This window comes from Phyllobates terribilis, unplaced genomic scaffold (genome assembly GCF_046119375.1).
Source record: "Phyllobates terribilis strain yellow unplaced genomic scaffold, ASM4611937v1 Scaffold_69__1_contigs__length_7402412, whole genome shotgun sequence".
NCBI lineage: Eukaryota > Metazoa > Chordata > Amphibia > Anura > Dendrobatidae > Phyllobates > Phyllobates terribilis.
In genome coordinates this window covers 214914-235327 of record NW_027362829.1, presented here as the reverse complement: position 1 = coordinate 235327, position 20414 = coordinate 214914, and the positions used below count along the sequence as shown (strand labels likewise).

The 20414-nt window shown below is 45.2% G+C and overlaps 1 protein-coding gene across 1 annotated transcript; it reads right to left on the bottom strand.

Moving 5' to 3' along the window:
- Positions 1–202: 202 nt before the first annotated feature.
- Positions 203–18833, bottom strand: LOC141194316 (uncharacterized). Its single transcript, XM_073662218.1, has 6 exons — positions 18618–18833; positions 13314–13457; positions 5080–5200; positions 4899–4996; positions 4610–4700; positions 203–1365 (listed from the first exon to the last, which is right to left on the bottom strand). Exons 1-6 carry the CDS (start codon positions 18831–18833, stop codon positions 329–331), a joined length of 1707 nt encoding a protein of 568 aa, XP_073518319.1. The 3' UTR covers positions 203–328.
- Positions 18834–20414: the final 1581 nt, after the last annotated feature.

Here is a 20414-nt window from a genome sequence, read left to right as displayed (position 1 = left end):
ATCTACAAAACATTTCCCACATTCTGAACATGAAACATGAAAAAGGCTTCTCCCCTGTGTGAGTTCTTTGATGTTTATTGAGAGTTAATTTCAGGGTAAAACATTTTCCACATACTGAACAGGAAAAAGGCTTCTCCCCTGTGTGGGTTCTTTGGTGCTTATTAAAGCTTGATTTGTGGTTAAAATATTTTCCGCATTCTCCCCTGTGTGAGTTCTCTGGTGGCTAACTAGATTTGTTTTCCGGGTAAAACATTTTCCACATTCTGAACATGAAAATGGCTTCTCCCCTGTGTGAGTTCTCTGATGCATAACAAAATCTGATTTCCAGCTAAAAAATTTCCCACATTCTGCACATGAAAATGACATACCCTGTGTGATTTCTTTGGTGGATAACAAGCTGTGCTTTCCGGTTAAAACATTTCCCACATTCTGAACATGAAAAAGGCTTCTCCCCTGTGTGAGTTCTTTGGTGACTAAAAAGAGATGATTTCTTCACAAAACATTTCCCGCATTCTGAACATGAAAAAGGCTTTTCCCCTGTGTGAGTTCTTTGATGTTTATTGAGAGTTAATTTCAGGGTAAAACATTTTCCACATTCTGAACAGGAAAAAGACCTCTCCCCTGTGTGAGTTCTCTGGTGGCTAACAAGATGTGCCTTCCGGTTAAAACATTTCCCACATTCTGAACATAAAAAAGGCTTCTCCCCTGTGTGAGTTCTTTGGTGACTAACAAGAGCTGATTTATGGCTAAAACATTTCCCACATTCTGAACATGAAAATGACTTATCCCCTGTGTGATTTCTTTGGTGGATAACAAGATGTGCTTTCCGGTTAAAACATTTCCCACATTCTGAACATGAAAATGGCTTCTCCCCTGTGTGAGTTCTTTGGTGACTAAGAAGAGATGATTTCTTCACAAAACATTTCCCACATTCTGAACATGAAAATGGTTTCTTTCCTGTGTGAATTCTCTGGTGGCTAACAAGATCTGTTTTCTGGTTAAAACATTCCCCACATTTGGAACAAGAAAATCTATTCTCTGCTGGGTAAAGATTTTGATATTTAAGAAAAGACTTTTCGAAGGGAAAACTATTTCCATATTCTGAAAGTGAAAATGGCTTCTTTGCTTTAGGAGCAATTTGTTTTTTAATGCTTATTTTGTGACTATGATTTTCCTTAGTAGTCGGTAATGAATCAGAAGACAGGACCTGTTTCATAGGATCAGATGACAGATCTTTGCTGTGAAGGGATGATTGTACATTTGGAGTAATGGAATTCACTTCATTTGTATCCTGTGGGATCTCAAGATCATTTGATGTAAAATTTGAAGATGTCAGCTGTTCCTCTGATCTCCTGGTACAGTCATCTGCCAAGAATAAAAACAATTATTTATGAATAAAAATATCCTTGAATATTATATTTTTGAAAATTTCTACTTAACGTCTGTGAAATGGCAAGTTATGTAAAATATTGAATTATTCACCAAGACAATAACAGTTCACAGTCTAATAGAAAACCTCATAGGATGAACCAGTGGAGTATGATGTGTAAAACTGTTTGTTCATTCTGTCTCCCAAATATGGAATAAAAAGCCACCAAACAATGTTATGTAGTCAAAAATAATACCAATAAAAACTTCTACTCATCTCACAAAAAACAAGTCCCCACTCAGGTCCATCATCTGTCAATCGAAAACCAGAGGTTTCCACATTATTAGTGGCTCAAAGGCTTTTGAAAAGCAACATGGCTTCCATAAACCAATCCAGCAATATCCACTCTCCAAAAAGCCAGATCTCCCCCTCGCTTCTGAGCCTTGCAGTGTGCCCAAACCACATTCAGCCTCCATGTATTTGGCATTACTATAGTGAGAGGAACCCACTTAATTTATGATGTGTCTCCTGGAGCAGAATCTGGGCACTATGTTATGGGTGTTAAAGTAGTATATTTGTAATTTTCACTCTCCAACATCCACTGCGTGCTAATTTCCGGAAAGCGACTGTGGAGTCAAAATAGTCACAGCTCCTATAGATTATTTCACTGAGGGTTATAATTTCCAAAATGAGTCACTTTATGGGGATTTCTACTGCTCTGGTTTTCAGCCATTTTGTCATATTAGAGCTTCCGCAAATGGTTTGTCCCATTTCATCTGGATTTGCTCTTGGGACATCTGCTTCTGTCACCAGGAGCCGCCTTATTCATCCTGCAGGCGGCGCTGGTGATGGAGGAGACGTCAGAACCAGAAGTTGTAGGTGGCGCAGGCTCTGACCAACCAGGAAGATTAGGGTTCCTGGGACCAGTAGTACCATCCAGTCTGGCAGTATGGGTGTGTGTGTTGTCCAGCTGCAGTAATCTGCTCCCTGCTTCAGCCAACTGGAGAGCACCGCACCCTACTAAAGCTGGAAGCATATTGCTGGAAGCTGCCAGATACAGCCTTGTTCTCCTCTGGTTCAGTCCTCTGTGCTCAGCTCCCGGCTTGTGTATTTGTTTCCTGTTGTGACCTCGGCCCGTTTACTGACTACTCTTGTGTCTTCTGATTTAGCATTTTCTCTGCTCTCCTGGTTCTGACCCGGCTACCTGACTATTCTTCTTCCCATCTCACACCACAGAACAGCCTGTAAATTTAGATTCTGACATTTTGGAAAGGCAATGGAGACCTTATTTTTAAAGACTACCAGGGAATTGCAGACTCACATAAGTGAGGCAGGCCGATCCCACCACAAATCATACAAATAGAATAAAGAAAACATGTTACATCCCCAAATATCAACATATGTATGAGGGAAGAGGTCCAACACTAAATCAGAGTTGCACTCGTTTATGGTGGACCATTGGAGCTACTATGAGTCCTGAGCAGAAGAGTAGAGAAAGTATTAGTGCCCCCATTTCAGGAGAGATTGTGCAGTAATCTGAATTCTTTAGGATTGAAAACATAATGGAATTTATGACGTGGAGTGAATCTATGAAACCAGGGCTCGAGCCAACACATCTCCTGCAGGCGTGAATAAATGTGCATTACAGCCATCAGCCACGCACAGCTTAGACATACAGTGGGGGAAATAAGTATTTGATCCCTCGCTGTCTATAATTTTAAGGGTAGGTTAATTTTAACATTGAGAGATAGAATATCCACCCCCCCCCCCCCAAAAAAAAAAAAAAACAAGAAAATCACATTGTATAAATTAGATAATTTTTTTTTGCATTTTGCAGTGAGAAATAAGTATTTGATCCCCTACAAATCATTATGAGTTCTGGCTCCTACAGACCAGTTAGATGCTCCTAATCAACTTGTTATCTGCATTAAAGACAGCAGTCTTACATAGTCACCTGTTTAAAAGACTCCTGTCTACAGACTCAATTAATCAGTCAGACTCTAACCTCTACAACATGGGCAAGACCAAAGAGCTTTCTAAGGATGTCAGGGACTAGATCAAAGACCTGCACAAAGCTGGAAAGGGCTACAAAACCATAAGTAAGACGCTGGGTGAGAAGGAGACAACTGTTGGTGCAATAGTAAGAAAATGGAAGAAATACAAAATGACTGTCAATCAACATCGATCTGGGGCACCATGCAAAATCTCGCCTCGTGGGGTACCTTTGATCATGAGGAAGGTGAGAGATCAGCCTAAAACTACACAGGGGGAACTTGTTAATGATCTCAAGTCAGCTGGGACCACAGTCACCAAGAAAACTATTGGTAACACATTATGCCTTAAAGGTTTAAAATCCTGCCGCGCCCGCAAGGTCCCCCTGCTCAAGAAGGCACATGTGCAGGCCCATCTGAAGTTTGCCAATCAACACCTGGATGATTCTGTGGGTTATTGGGAGAAGGTGCTGTGGTCAGATGAGACAAAAATTGAGCTCTTACAAATTAACTCAACTCGCCGTGTTTGGAGGAAGAAGGATGAGTACAACTCTAAGAACATCGTCCCAACTGTGAAGCATGGGGGGAAACATTATACTTCGTGGGTGCTTTTCTGCAAAGGGGACATGACGACTGCACCGTGCTGAAGGGAAGATGGATATGGTCATGTATTGCGAGATTTTGACCAAAAACCTCCTTCCCTCAGTAAGAGCAATGAAGATGGGTCGTGGCTGAGTCTTCCAGCAAGGCAATGACCCAAAACGTACAACCAAGGCAACAAGAGAGTGGCTCATATGGGACCATATGAGCACATTCAGCAGCACAGAAGGGAGAGAAGGTAGATCAGCCAATAAGATATCAGGGTTCTAGGAAGCCAACAGCATCATTACCCTCCGATTTCTCTTACTGGCCCATCACATTATTTTTCTTCAACTGATTTTCTAACTTGTCAGCACATTCTACATACGCTGTCATTTAGCTTTGTAGTTTACAGATCTGGGAACGTACCGGTCAGTGTCTTCTAATCCCAGGGGGTAGGTGGATCTCCCAGGTTGTAAGTTCTATAGAAGAGGGCTTTCAATGCTCAAAGCCATTGCAACAGTTTTGGGTGTAGGACAATTTTGTGGTCTTGTGGCAAAATAGTCATCACATAATTGTTATACGGCTGGACTACACCACCGATAAAGCAGCCACAGCCAGTGACTGAGAAGAATCTGTGACTTCTCTGCATTTAGTGGTTACTACTCACCTGGATAGTCATATGTAGGAGTCTCCTCTGTACACCGCTCATCACCCCTCACATATGTCTCTGTAGTATTAATATGGGGCAGATCTTCACCCTGAAACAAATATTGTAAAAGTCACAGACAGATGGAGAAGTCACCTCTATGATCATCTCTAATCCTGCCATCTCCACCGTTCTCATTACACAAGTATAAAACATATAATACTGGTGGATAAAACAAGACTGAACACAAGACCTTCACAGTCGTCTACACATCATAGGGGAGATCTCATGACACCTTCTCTCCATCTACCTGATGATCCTGAGGAACATTGGGATCTTCTTGTTTACAGTCCTGTGGAGGAAGAGGATGGGGACATCTCTCTGGTGTTGTCCTCTTACTGGATAGATCTGCAGGAAACACATACAGGGACTGAATTCATTCTTTACATACAGATATTTATAGGCTGTGTGTATTTAGTCCTGTCTATTACCTGATGTGAGGGGCTGGGGAACCTCCATCATGACGTCCTTGTACAGATCTTTGTGACCTTCTAAATACTCCCACTCCTTCATGGACAAATAGACAGCGACATCCTGACACCTTATAGGAACCTGACACATACAATGATACTGTCATCCCCCTGATACCTTCATAGCGTTACTGTATAATGTCCCAGCATTCCCAGCAGTGTCACCTCTCCAGTCAGCAGCTCAATCATCTTGTAGGTGAGTTCTAGGATCTTCTGGTCATTGATGTCCTCATGTGTCAGGGGATGAGGTGGAGGCCTTGTGATTGGGCTCAGGGGTCTTTCCCATCCCTCAGACACAGGGTCCTGACAGCGCTCACTAGAGGTCTTCTTCACTACTGAGTAATCCTGGTTATGGAGAGACACATCGATAAATCTCACTACAGACATTTCCAGAGTCCTCACCTCTCCAGTTCTGTTCATCTGTTATTCCCATAGATAAGAATGATGTAATGTGACGTCATCAGAACCTCTCACCTCTCCAGTAAGACGGAAAAGGATTTCTAGGGTGAGGTGTAATATTTTCTCTGCCACCATGTCTCTTACCCATCAAAGATGGACATGGACAATCAGGAAGATTCTCTTCTATAGAAAATCTTCACTGAGAGGATCCGATATTGTAGGGACCTGAATGAGAAGAAGCGGAGTCGATGTAACATCATACAATTACTGCAGATAATAAGGGGAAACATATGAGGGGATTTATTATTTTACAGTAGTTTTCTTCTTTACATCTACTAATAAAACCTATATATTTTAGGCTACACACAACAAGTAGGTTCTTCCTCGTCTCGGCAGCTGAATACGTTTCTCATAGACTCATCTTCCATAACGCTAATTCTCGTCTCATTTACAGACACTGGAATCGGCATTATCTATACTGCAGGAGATATTCATTACACGTGACATGAAAAATAACTACTTCATAACGAGGATGACATCATCTTCTACTACGGCTCTACAAACATATTTGGCCAGAGTTCTTCACTGACTACATCACCACCCGTCTATATGAATGTTTCCCGTCTTCCCCGGACTGTAATCTTCTATCACATTAGATCTCATGTCTGATTCACACACAGAAGTTTGAGGCATTTCTAAATCTTTTTTGTTTGTACAAACACCACAGAGAGAAATTATTTGATATCAAAGTCTCCATGTACAGTGTATTATGGGGTTTATTTCTGGCCTTAGGCTTTCCTATATTACAAGAAAAACACCAGAAAAAAGCAGATAATAAAATGTTTCAAAAGAAAATTGGCACCAACAATTCTGTGTAAAAAGAAAAAAACATGCAAAAAGCAAGACACATTTTATTTTTTAACACGTTAAAACATTTGATTTTTAAAAAATACTGTATTTTTCGGCCAATAAGACGCACCTAGGTTTTAGAGGAGGAATATAGAAAAAAAAAATTAAGCAAAACATGTGGTCATGATGCACTGTTAAGGAAAGGGGGTCTGCTGACACTGTTATAGGGGCTATGTCCCCCAATTCTGTTAATATCCCCCATCCTGGTATATATGGCCCCCTCCTTCCTGTTATATGTGGCCCCCATCCCCATCTGCATGGCACTCCTCATTCCCATCCAGATATGAATGGAACCCCTAATCCCCATCCTGATATGCATGGCACCCCTCATCCTCATATGCATGGCACCCCAATCCCCCATCCTGGTGTGCATGGCACCCCTTGATTCATATCCTGGTATGCTAGGCACCCAAATACCCCATCCTGGTATGCATGGCACCCCAATCCCCCATCCTGGTATACATGGCACCCCTTGATCCCCATCCTGGCATGCATGGCACCCCTCATCCTGGTATGCATGGCACCCCTCATCCTTGTATTCATGCCCCCCCTCATCCTGGTATGCACGGCACCCCTTGATCCCCATCCTGGTATGCATGGTACCCCTTATCCCTCTTCCTGATATGCATTGCACCCCTCATCTCTCTTCATGATATGCATGGCACCCCTCATCCTGGTATGTATGGTACCCTTCATCCCTCTTCCTGATATGCATAGCACCCCTGATCCCCATCCTGGTATGCATGGCACCCCCTGATCCCCATCCTGGTATGCATGGCACCCCCTGATCCCCATCCTGGTATGCATGGCACCCTCTGATCCCCATCCTGGTATGCATGGCACCCCTGATCCCCATCCTGGTATGCTTGGCACCTTCTGATCCCCATCCTGGTATGCTTGGCACCCCCTAATTCCCATCACGCTGCACACACAAAAATAAACAATTATACTCACCTCCCCTCTCCTCCAGCGCTGCGTCCTGCTCGGTTGCCGACACTCTCACTGTGTGAGCCGTGCATGGCATTACTGCCATGCGCCGTCACACAGTGTGAGATGCTGTGCCGGAATAGTCACTGCTCCCCGCGCCAGAACTGTGTGCTTGGGGAGCAGTTACCATTCACTCTCCATAATAGCATGCACACTGTACCCGCAGCGCGGCTCCTGCTGCCACTCTGCGGTCTGTGTGCCCGATATTAGAGACCATTAATATGCACTACAACCCATGGGAGTGGATTCTAGTGAATATTCATGATCTTTAATAGCAGGCAGACAGACCGTAGAACGGCAGCAGGAGCCGCGCTGCGGCTACAGTGTGCACGCTATTAAGGAAAATTAATATTAATTGCTCTCCACGCCCATGGGCGTGGGGAGCAGTGCATATTCATATTCTTTAGCAGCGGGCACAGCGTAGGCTGCAGCAGGCGGCTGCTGCCTCCTGTGCTCCGCTCATCCCCCGCTGCCGCTCCCCCCACAGCCCACAGCCATAGGTATAGAGTACGGGCCACAGTTCAGACTATAAAACGCGCTTTCCTCCAAAATGTTGGTGGAAAAAGGTGCGTCTTATAGTCTGAAAAATACGGTAACTCTTGAGCACCAGAATATCGATGAACACCGCAGAGATGGCACAGGTGCAGCGGCACCTAATAATGGTGTTTGGGCCTGCAATGTATGAAAGTCTATTAGGTCGGGCAAGAGGAAGAGTCCAATAAGGTACGTTTTAACACCCCTATACACACAAAGAGTAAAGTGGCATGAAAGCACTGATTTTGGGTGGTTTGATCGACTATATAAAGTATTTGGGGGCCTCCTGACAGATGATGTCAAGGTAGAGAAGGATCTGGCATCATGAATTTCAGAGGCTAATCCGTTTGTTCTTCCTGTAGATAATCCTCACCTAGAGGAGCCTGGAGGCGACGCTCTCATACAGACAACAGGAAAGCTGGAATATTTCTGTGTATGGGAGAGTCGGGAGAGATAGCCAACTGCGAAATGACGGTTCAGCCAACACTTATCTCATGTGTATGGGGCAATTAGTATTACACTGACAGGCAGTGATGATACACCACACTACAGTAGTGCAGTGCATCACCTGAATAATCAGAGGCTTGTATGCTGTATGATTGCACTAATCAGAGTTGTTTAAAAAATGTTTAAAGTGAAAAAAAAAATCAGTTTTAGCAACAAGAAATATCCGTAACATTGTGCAATGAGTCTGTTATCCCTATGTTAATTAACTCACGTCCATAATAACTATATTATACTCAATTATCCTATACACATTCTATACACAGTGGTGTAGATAGAAATCACAGATCCCATAGTTGATGGGAGGTATGTATCACTGAGGTGGTTGTTCTCTGTGATATAAACCATAAGCATTGCTCTAGTGCACATAGTAGTAAGAGGCTTGTTTGTGCATCCAGGTCAGGTTTACGGGCAGCCGAACAGATGTGCGGGTCTGGCTGCCCGCACACCCTACCCCTGGGTGTAGTTCACATTGTAAAATGTATTCTGTTTCTCTCACACATGGTCTGTGTGTGGACGTAAGAAGGCCTCCTGCGTGATGTCTCAAGACTGAGCTGGTATACTGGATGCTATCCAGCCTGTGTGACCTGGACTGTTTCTAAAGTGCCATTGTTGGAACTGTTTACTTTGTTTTGCCTGCATTGAAAGGCTGTTTATTTTCTTTCCTTGTGGCATGGTTTATGAAGCACCAATAAGCTAGCCTGGATGTTTAAATAGAAACTGTTCCTGTGATACCTCACCACGCACCCAAGTGAGTAGTGTTACCACATTTGGTGTTAGAATTGCGGGCAGCGTTCTCAGGGAACATGTGTGACTGCTACAGAGGTGCTGCATTTCCTGGGTGAAGGCAGTCATAAGCCAGAGAGCAATGTCAGACAGCATGGAGGACCTGATTAAACACCTGGTGCAAGCCCAGCAGCAGTAGCACCAACAACAGTAGCTGGCACAATAGGAGACAAATAAGCTGCTTATGCAACAGATCCAGCAACAGCAGCACCTAAAACAGCAGCATCAGTTTGAATTGCTCGCAGAGGCGGTTTGTGGCACGGCGGCAGCTCCAACTCCAAGGTCAGCTGATAATTATTCCATCCGTAAGGCTGTGAGGAGAGTTTTGGAGAAAATGACCCCGGGTGACGACATTGATACCTTTTTGAAAGTTTTTGAAAGGGTCGCCGAGAGGAAGAAACTCCAGTGAGAGCAATGGGTGGAAATGCTGGTACCTTACTTACCAGGGGAGCCCCAGAAGGCGTTCTATGACTTAGCCTTACAAGATGCCAAAGAATATGTGAAACTGAAAACTGAAATTTTGGTGAGCCTGTGAGCGACAATGACTGTCAGGCCACAACGGGTTCAACGCTGGGCGTACCACCGAGACAAACCCCCTTGCTCCCACATGTTTGATCTGCAAAATCTGGCCCAAAAATGGTTGCAGCTGGAGTCCTATACCCCTGCACATATGGCAGAGCATCCTGTGTGATGTCTCGAGACTGAGCTGGTATACTGAATGCTATACAGCCTGTGTGTTCTGGACTATTTCTAAAGTACCATTGCTGGAACTGTTTACTTTGTTTTGCCTGCACTGAACGGCTGTTTATTTCCTTTCCTTGTGGCATGGTTTATGAAGCACCAATAAACCAGCCTGGACATTTAAATAGAAACAGTTCCTCTGATACCTCAACATGCACCCAACTGACCAAAGATAGGGGGAACTGGTCTCAGTAAGCGCTCTTCAACAACCATATAACCCAAAAGAGGAAAAGGAATCAGGAGCGTGTCAAGATGAAATTATAATTTTATTACAGAAAAGGTATAAAAACAGGCAATTTCCAATGGAATAAAATAAAGGGAGGAAGACGGTGACACCAAGTACTACATAAATCAGGGAGTATACGTCAGTAAGGCAGGGAACTGTGTGTCATAGACGGAGAACCAGGGTCTAAAGAATAATCGATATTAAGTAGGCAAAGCCTAATGCAAATGCAACATGGTTCCTCAAACAGTACACCCAAAAGGATCACAATAGGTACACAACACGATCCTATAAGATAATAAAGTGCCAATGCATCAATCAGGGAAGCAGCAATACATGTAACGTGCTTAGTGCATCATAAAGACAGTAATGTATATAACCCAAGCTCCTACACTAGAAATGCTCGCAAGGTGGCTATAGAAGATATACACAATAGCTATATATGGATAATCCAGTCCTAAAGCAGTTTATAAAGTACATGTGCATAGCTCAAATAGCAATATCAGTATTGGCCACATCTAAGATAGCACCAATCAAAGGTAAATGTATACATAGGCTGCTGTACAGATCTAGTATGTTAGCAATATGATGATTGAGGGATCAAGAGATTAATAGATATATGTGTGTCCAAAACAGATCAGACAGTTCTTGGGGTTGTACTCATCCTTCATCGTCCTCGAAACATGGCGAATGGAGTGGATACCAAAAAGTTCTATATTGGTCTCATCTGACCACATGACCTTCTCACATGCCTCCTCTGGATTATCCAGATGGTTATTGGTAAACTTCAAACGGGCTTAGACATGTGCGTTATCAGGGGGACCTTGCGTGCCCTGCAGGATTTTAATCCATGACGGCGCAGTGTGTTACTAACAGTAATGTTTGAGACTGTGGTCCCAGCTTTCTTCAGGTCATTGGCCAGGTACTCCCATGTAGTTCTGGGCTGATTTCTGACCTTTCTCAAGCCTATCCCAGCCTTGTGCAGGTGTACAATTTTTTCTTTGGTGTACTTAGACAGCTCTTCGGTCTTGCCATAGAGGAGAGGTTGAAGTGTAATTGATTGTTTGGACAGGTGTCTTTTATTCAGGTAACGAGTTCAAACAGGTGCAATTAATACAGGTAATGTGTGCAGAGTAGGAGGCTTCTTAATGAAAAACTAACAGGTCTGTGAAACAGAATTCTTTCTGGTGGGTAGGTGATCAAATACTTATTTCATGCAATAAAGTGCAATTTAATTATTTAAAAATCATACAAAGTGATTTTCTGTTTTTTTATTTTTAGATTCTGTCTCTCACAGTTGAAGTATACCTACGATAAAAATTTCAAATTATAGACTTCTCTATTCTTTGTAGGTGGGAAAACTTGCAAAATCGGCAGTGTATCAAATACTTATTTCCCCACTGCATGCATGCATGTATATATACAAACTGTGGGGTTTAGTACTCACTCGGCTGCGGTTGAGGTAGGCACAAGGCGCGTTTTCATTAGAAATCCAGGTTGGTATATTTTGCTTGCATCAGACCTTCCAAGACCTGAATTGGAGGTAAGTTAGCAGCTGATCTCACCCAGCTCTTTCAGCTGCTCCTAAAACCCAGCCCCATAATCCGGGCCCATTAAACACTTCTCAGCAATATGTGTGCTGGAGCCTGCTTTTCAAAATCCTACATCCCTGAGGTTGGGCACCTCGGGGACATATACCTCCCATCCACGACCTGTCCGGCTGCAACCTTACATACCCCCCTTCTGCACAAACCGGGGGGCTTGGCACCTTCTGCCAACATACAATAGACCCTTGATAGGGCATCAGCATTCCCATGTTGTTTCCCAGGCCTATGCTCCACCTGAAAACTAAAATCCTAACTCATGGGAATGAGCTATGTCTAACACACTGCGTCTATAGGGCCCTGGCACCGACAACTGCTCTATTACCTGAACCCTTGGCTTGGTTACTCTGTACAGCAAATCCCCATTCACAGCAAAATGAGGGAACCGACTGTCGGCCCCCGGCTCCTGAGGCACTCCATTTAACACGGTAACATTTTGGAACGCCACTTTCAGAGTTAAGTCCCTGAGTTGGGCGGTTCCGAAGTTTCCCTCGGACACTTCCAGCTCAGGGATATTGGCTTCAGGGGACGCAGTCTCATCCTCATCGCCAACAAACAAACACATGGGAAACTCGTCTGTTACGGCCTGTGGTGAGGTTTCTTCAGGGGTGATCTGGCGGTGGTCCGAGCAACCAGGTGTCCCCGCTTTCCCCTACATGTCCCAGAATAATGCAAAGTCCCGTCCGATTATTATCGGGTGCAACAAGTCTTTAATGACCCCCACTTCCTGAGCTGTGGTGCCACAGTCCGTGTTTACATCCACCCGAGCTACAGGGTAGTTTTTAGCATCCCCATGGATACACTGGACACCCACCACCTTCCCAGGAACCAACCGATGAATGAGTGTGGCCCTTATCAGGGTCATCAAACTTCCTGAGTCCAACAGTCCAAACACTTGCACCACTTTTACAGACATTGAGCACGCCTGAGGGCCCTCGCCATGTTGAGGAACCGCGCTGCAGGCGGGGTAGGCCAAATAGGAGCAACGCCAGCCTATGTTGTAGTCCATTGGCGCAGAGTTCATGGGACACCGGGCAGCTATATGGTCAAACATATGACACCTCCAACAGAGGATGGTATGGGACTGATTACCCAGCTGTGATTCAGCAACCTCCTGGGACTTTGGACGCCCACCCAGTGAGGATTCAGTCCCCTTCTTTTGGGAGCCATCCCCACCTTTGTGAACCCCAGAAAGGTGACCTAACCCCTGCTTGATCAGTCAGGGAGCCCTCTACCGCCCGGTACCTCTCCACTAGGCCCACCAGGTCATCTGTATTTTGGGGATCTCTCTGGGCAACCCAGGACTGAATAGACTTCTGCAGAGAGTGGATAAACCAATCTATGACCACTCTCTCGACTATCTAGGCTGGGGAACAAGTCTCTGGCTGTAGCCACTTCTGAACCACGTGCAGAAGGTCACACATTTGTGACCAGGGAGGTTTGTCCCTGTGGAAGTCCCAGAGGTGGACTTGCTGTGCCCTGACTGCCAGTGTTACGCCCAGCCGCACCAGGATCTCAGACTTAAGTTTGCTATATTCCTTTGCGTCTTGCAGGGCCAAATCAACGTACGCCTTCTGTGGTTCCCCTGTCAGATATGGCGCTAGGACCTCCGCCCACTGCTCCGGTGGTAGTCTCTCACGGTCCGCCACTCTCTGAAACACGGCCAGGAACACGAAACGTCATCCCCCGGAGACATCTTTTGCAACGCCCCTCTCACAGTTTTCCTCACCTGGGTCTCGTCACTTCATCACCTAAGTTGGAAGAGTGGCTACAACAGATCCCAGGAGCAACATCTGAACACTCTGTCCAGAAAAGCGCAGTACTGGGGACAAGTAAGATCATGCGCAGAACCCTCCAACTCCCAGAACTTATCAGCTCCTCCGTGCTGCCGGACAACTGTTGTTGGCTGGCGGCCTTCACCCAGGACATATACGGTTTCCTGCAGCAGTCACACTGCCTCTTGGGATTCGTGCGTTTGCTTCTAGCACCAATTGTAGGGTTTAGTATTCACTCAGCTGCGGTTGAGGTAGGCACAGGGAGCGTTTTCATTAGAAATCCAGGATGGTTTATTTTGCTTGCATAAACCGCTCAGGACACAAACACAAAATAGCCTTTCCCTGGCACAAAACAAGGTATAACAAAACAAAACTCAAAAATAACAAGTCCATACAGAACGGCCACAGACGTTTAAATGAAGTCCTTTTCACTGCCTTCAGCAGAGTCTGATCAGCATATGCAAGGTCTGCTCACCATGCAAAACACACAGACAGACTGAGACAGAGTTCTACATCACCGAGGCTTGGCACCTTGAGGACACGACCTGTCCAGCTTACAACACACACACACACACACATATACATATATATACACTGCTCAAAAAAATAAAGGGAACACTCAAATAACATCCTAGATCTGAATGAATGAAATATTCTCATTGAATACTTTGTTCTGTACAACGTTGAATGTGCTGACAACAAAATCACACAAAAATCATCAATGGAAATCAAATTTATTAACCAATGGAAGCCTGGATTTCGAGTCACCCCCAAAATGAAAGTGGAAAAACACACTACAGGCTGATCCAACTTTGATGTAATGCCCTTAAAACAAATCAAAATGTGTCTCAGTATTGTGTGTGTCCCCCACGTGCCTGTATGACCTCCATACAACGCCTGGGCATGCTCCTGATGAGGCTGAGTATTGTGTGTGGCCTCCACGTGCCTGTATGACCTCCCTACAATGCCTGGTCATGCTCCTGATGAGGTTGTGGATGGTCTCCTGTGGGATCTCCTCCCAGACCTGGACTAAAGCATCCGCCAACTCCTGGACAGTCTGTGGTGCAACGTGACGTTGGTGGATAGCGCAAGATATGATGTCCCAGATGTGCTCAATCGGATTCAGGTCTGGGGAACGGGCGGGCCAGTCCATAGCTTCAATGTCTTCATCTTGCAGGAACTGCTGACACACTCCAGCCACATGAGGTCTGGCATTGTCCTGCATTAGGAGGAACCCAGGGCCAACCACACCAGCATATGGTCTCACAAGGAGTCTCAGGATCTCATTTCGGTACCTAATGGCAGTCAGGCTACCTCTGGCGAGCACATGGAGGGCTGTGCGGCGTCTCCCGACAATGTCACGTCTGTCACATGTGCTCAGTGTGAACCTGCTTTCATCTGTGAAGAGCACACGGCGCCAGTGGCGACTTTGCCAATCCTGGTGTTCTGTGGCAAATGCCAAGCATCCTGCACAACCCCAATCTGTGGACGTCAGGCCCTCATACCACCCTCATGGAGTCGGTTTCTAACAGTTTGTGCAGACATATGCACATTTGTGGCCTGCCTGAGGTCATTTTGTAGGGCTCTGGCATTTTAAGGGTAGGTTAATTTTAACATTGAGAAATAGAATATCCAAAAAAAAAAAAAAGAAAGAAAATCACATTGTATAAATTAGATGAATTTATTTGCATTTTGCAGTGAGAAATAAGTATTTGATTCCTCTGGCAAACAACACTTAATGCTTGGTGGCAAAACCCTTGTTGGCAAGCACAGCAGTCAGATGTTTTTTGTAGTTGATGATGAGGGATGCGCACATGTCGGGAGGAATTTTGGTCCACTCCTCTTTGCAGATCTTCTCAAAATCATTCAGATTTTGAGGCTGTCGCTTGGCAACTCGGAGCTTCAACTCCCTCCATAAAGTTTTCTATGGGATTATGGTCTGGAGACTGGCTAGGCCACTCCATGACCTTAATGTGCTTCTTTTTGAGCCACTCCTTTGTTGCCTTGGCTGTATGTTTTGGGTCATTGTCTTGCTGGAAGACCCAGCCACGACAAATTTTTAATGTCCTGGCGAAGGGAAGGAGGTTGTCACTCAGGATTTTACGGTACATGGCTCCATCCATTCTCCCATTGATGCAGTGAAGTAGTCCTGTGCCCTTAGCAGAGAAACACTCCCAAAACAAAACACTTCCACCTCCATGCTTGACAGTGGGGATGGTGTTCTTTGGGTCATAGGCAGCATTTCTCTTCCTCCAAACACGGCGAGTTGAGTTAATGCTAAAGAGCTCAATTTTTGTCTCATCTGACCACAGCACCTTCTCCCAATAACTCACAGAATCATCCAGGTGTTCTTTGGCAAACTTCAGACGGGCCTGCACATGTGCCTTCTTGAGCAGGGGGACCTTGCAGGCACAGCAGGATTTTAAACCTTTAAGGCATAATGTGATACCAATGGTTTTTTTGGTGACTGTGGTCCCAGCTACCTTGAGATCATTAACAAGTTCCCCCAGTGTAGTTTTAGGCTGATCTCTCACCTTCCTCATGATCAAGGATACCACATGATGTGAGATTTTGCATGGTGCCCAGGTCAATGTCGATTGACAGTCATTTTGTATTGCTTCCATTTTCTTACTATTGCACCAACAGTTGTCTCCTTCTCACCCAGTGTCTTACTTATGGTTTTGTAGCCCATTCCAGCTTTGTGCAGGTCTACGTTCTTGTCCCTGACATCCTTAGAAAGCGCTTTGATCTTGCCCATGTTGCAGAGGTTAGAGTCTGACTGATTGAGTCTGCGGACAGGAGTCTATTATACAGGTGACTATGTAAGACAATTGTCTTTAATGTAGATAACGAGTTGATTAGGAGCGTCTAACTGGTCTGTAGGAGCCTGAATTCAATGGTTTGTAGGGAATCAAATACTTATTTCTTACTGCAAAATGCAAATACATTTATCTAATTTATACAATGTGATTTTCTTGATTTTTTTTGGATATGCTATCTCTCAATGTTAAAATTAACCTACCCTTAAAATTATAGACTGTTCATGTCTGTCAGTGGGCAAACTTACAAATACAGCAAGGGATCAAATAATTATTTCCTTCACTGTAGGTCATCACCCCAAGAACACCATCCCCACAGTGAAACATGGTGATGCCAGCATCATGCTGTGGGGATGTTTTTCAGCAGCAGGGACATGGAAAATGGTCCGAGTCAAAGGGAACATGGATGGTGCAAAATACAGGGATTTTATTGAGCAAAACCTGTTTCAGTCTGTCAGTGATTTGAGACTGGGATGGAGGCTCACCTTCCAACAAGACAATGACCCAACACATACTACTAAAGCAACACTCGAGTGGTTTAAGGGGAAACGTGTATATATTTTGGAGCATTCTAGTCAAAGCCAAGACCTTAATCCAATTGAGAATCTGTGGTCAGACTTGAAGATTGCTGTTAAGGACAGGAGAGTGGTAGCAGTGGCACTGCTGAGGAAATTGCACGTGTGCCCATTGGGAGGGCTCTGTGGGCTCCCTACGGTACATGTGCCATAGGTTCACAACCACTGGCATAGAACATCCATCCATCCCTGGGCTACAAGACAAGACCTTAGTCTCGATCCTATCCCTTTGACGACATTCCACAAAACTCCTGACTAAACATTGTGGCTTCTTTTTCTCCTTCACTGGGATCAGTCAGCCCCGTCAAAGCTAAGTGTGCATTAGTGGAGGTATTTTTTTCAGGCCGAACTCATCACGTGGGACTGAATGTGAAACTCCCTGTGGTGACTGCTCCACTGGATCTACTTCCACACAATGGGCCTAGGGGCTGAGAAAACTATGGATTAAGGCTCCTGAGATAAGGTCACTGAATGAAAGCATTGATTCCTGAGGATGAACTGACGAGCAAAAAAATCACTAATAAAACACAACAATAAGATCAATGGCACAGGTGCTCCGTGCTGGAAAAAGTCTGATAGTCTTTAGAACCAGGGCTGTGGAGTCAGAGTGGTGGAGTCGGAGCCCATAATGGTGGAGTCGGAGTAGATATGAAATGGACTTACTCCGACTCCTAAAGTATATAATAAATTGGTTACAGTAGTTCAATGCACTTTGTGGGGAATATTTTTTCATAAGAATTTGGGAAAGTTATGAAATGTCCTATAAATGTCTGTCCTATTCCTGATATAATAGTCTAGACTTTTAGCTGAGATTAATCTGTGCTACAGTAAATTTATCACTTAAACATGAGCCATGTATGAGGGAGTCAGAGTAGTGGAGTCGGTGTCATGGAAATTGAGGAGTTGGAGGTTTGGCTTACCGACTCCACAGCCCTGTTTATAACAAGGCCAGTTCCTCACACTTCTTCCCCACATTTTCAGCACGGACACGAAAGTAAGTGGTCTCACCTTTATGGCAATGAAACTTTGTATCATCCAGTTTCCTCAAAGCATATTCCATGTCACCCTTGTGAATAAACTCCACAATCCCCATTCCACCCTGGTGTACATCAGCATACTAGACATCTCCAGCTTCTCTCAAATGATCTTTCCGATCCTGCCAACTCCCCAATGGGGGGGAAGCCCTGAGACAAGAATTCTGTATTTAGTTTGCTGGGGCAGGTGTCTGTTCCTCCCGCAGGGTCCTCCATATCCACCCCTTGATCTCCGGTTTGTCCTGGGAAACTCAATACGTACCCGATGAGAACCAAATTTGTATCCATTGCAACCAACCCCAGAGTGCTGACCACCAGCTAGGGGGATGGTCACTTGGCGGCCAGGAAAATATTGTTCTGGGGGGACAATATGTGGGCTGACCAGGGTGATGGGAGAGTCAGTTTCCTGAAGTCTCTGGGCCTCCTCCCTAATGTCATTTACCTCCCCCAGGTCAAATTCCTTCATGGTAACAGTCATTGCATTTTGTGTATTACTCACCACTGGGGTGGGGGGTTAGTCTGCATGTTGAGATTGCTCTGCTCATTCTCGGCTGATGAAGTGTGAACCGGTCCTTGGCTTCAGGTTACGACATTGGGCCAGTGTCACACCAATCCTGCTCCAAGGTTGTGATGTGGGCTAAAACATTCCCGGCATTCCCTGTCAAAGTGTCCCATACGTCCACAGTTATGGCAGCCTAAGTCCCCCTCGCCTTGACGCAGACCGTACTTGGGGGCTTGGGAAACTTCCTCATCTTTGTGAAGTTCGAAATCCCCACAGTTCCTCCTCTGGCCGATCCATGGGTCTCGTTGGCTGTACTTCCACATAGCCCTTGTCGATTATCAGGCCATTCATCAGCCAATCTTGCAGACTCATCCAGGCTGAGTGGTTTTCAATCCGCCACTATTTCTTTTAAGTCACCCGGGAGTTTAGACAAATTGTTCCAGCATGAATATATCCAAGACATGTTCTGCTTCCCGAGCCCTCAGTCCTTCTATCCACCGAGTGCATGCCATATGTAGTGTGTTAGCAAACTCCCGAGGCGTGTGTGCACCGAGCTTGTCAGTCTCCTGAAACTTCCTCCTGGTAGTTTTTAGGTATGACGGTATACCTCTCTAGTAATGCGCTCAATGTGTAAAAATCTGGGCCAGTCACTAACTGACACCTCATGCAGCAGGCAGACGTTCTTAAATAACCGGAGATGTTCATCAATATCCGAGGTGTCCTCACTGAACTGTGGTATATCCCTGTACCTTAAAGATGCAGGCCCCTCTCTCCTGTTATCCACTGTCCTCTGTGCTGGGGAGTGTGGGAGTACTGCTAAATGAACACCCAGATATTTGCTTAGCACTGCCGCCCACTCTATCTCCATGGCGCACTCTCCTAGCACGTCCAGCATCCTCCTCAACTCAGTCAGTCAACCCTCCACCATCTGGATGACAGGCCTGGGCTGTGGTCCCTCCACAGATATGCCCTCCTCCACGTCTGAACTGACCTCCTCCTGTGGTTGTTCCCGGTCCCAGTCGTCCAAGCATTGTATAAGGGTCACCCGGCTGTCCTCCGGCAACCACTCTAGCTCTCACTCAGAGCAAAGGGCTCTCAGCAATTCCTTCCTGAGCCTCTTGTAGATTGAGTCTACCATCTCTTCTGCCAAGACATCATTCAGTAAATTTCCCTGGCATCCTGTCCAGATATAGGTGATCCCACTGTTGCCACCACTTGTGAAGATCTGAGGTTGTGCATTGTAAAGATTCATCTAGGCAGGTTAACGGTTCATCAATATTTTATTCCTTACATCAAGGTTTTTACAACAACTCCAGGTAAATGGCCAGAATACAATTGTCTCAGTCCACAAGATCCCTTCCCTGGGACGGTAGTTCCATTGCCTTCGTACCAGGCGATAACCACTGTCTCCCAACTTTTTGTTGGCCTACAGCTTAAATATCTCCAGCCAGTATAGTCTGTATTCATATTCCATGATCCTCCAGATGACAGATAAAACGAAGGAAGCACAGGTATCTAGTAGCAACAGTCCATTAAGAAAGTTTAAATCCAAACGACAGATCCCACAACTGTAGCACGTTTATCCAGCCCAGTCGGTACTGATCTCCAAAACTCCATAGACCATCCATCCATCCCTGGGCTACAAGACCTCACTGAACAATGTGGCTTCTTTTTGTCCTTCACTGGGATCAGCCCCCTCAAAGCTAAGTGTGCATTAGCGGAGGTATTTTTCCTCAGGCTGAACTCATCACATGGGTCTGCATTTGCGACTTCCTGTGGTGATGGCTCCCCAGGATCTACTTTCCCCATCCACACAATGAGCCTAGTGGCTGAGAAAATAATGGCTTAAGGCCCCTGAGATAAGGTCACTGAACAGAAGCATTGATTACTAAGGCTGAACTGAC

Bases quoted from the DNA above. Each gene is read 5' to 3' on its own strand.
- LOC141194316 (XM_073662218.1), bottom strand. From the start codon at position 18,833: ATGTGGAAGTACAGCCAACGAGACCCATGGATCGGCCAGAGGAGGAAC. The intron at 5,201-13,313 runs GTGCGGCTGGGC...TGTATGTGTCAG, and splicing joins AACTTAAGTCTGAGATCCTG to GTTCCTATAAGGTGTCAGGA. The intron at 1,366-4,609 runs GTGAGTAGTAAC...TATTCTTGGCAG, and splicing joins TCCTACATATGACTATCCAG to ATGACTGTACCAGGAGATCA.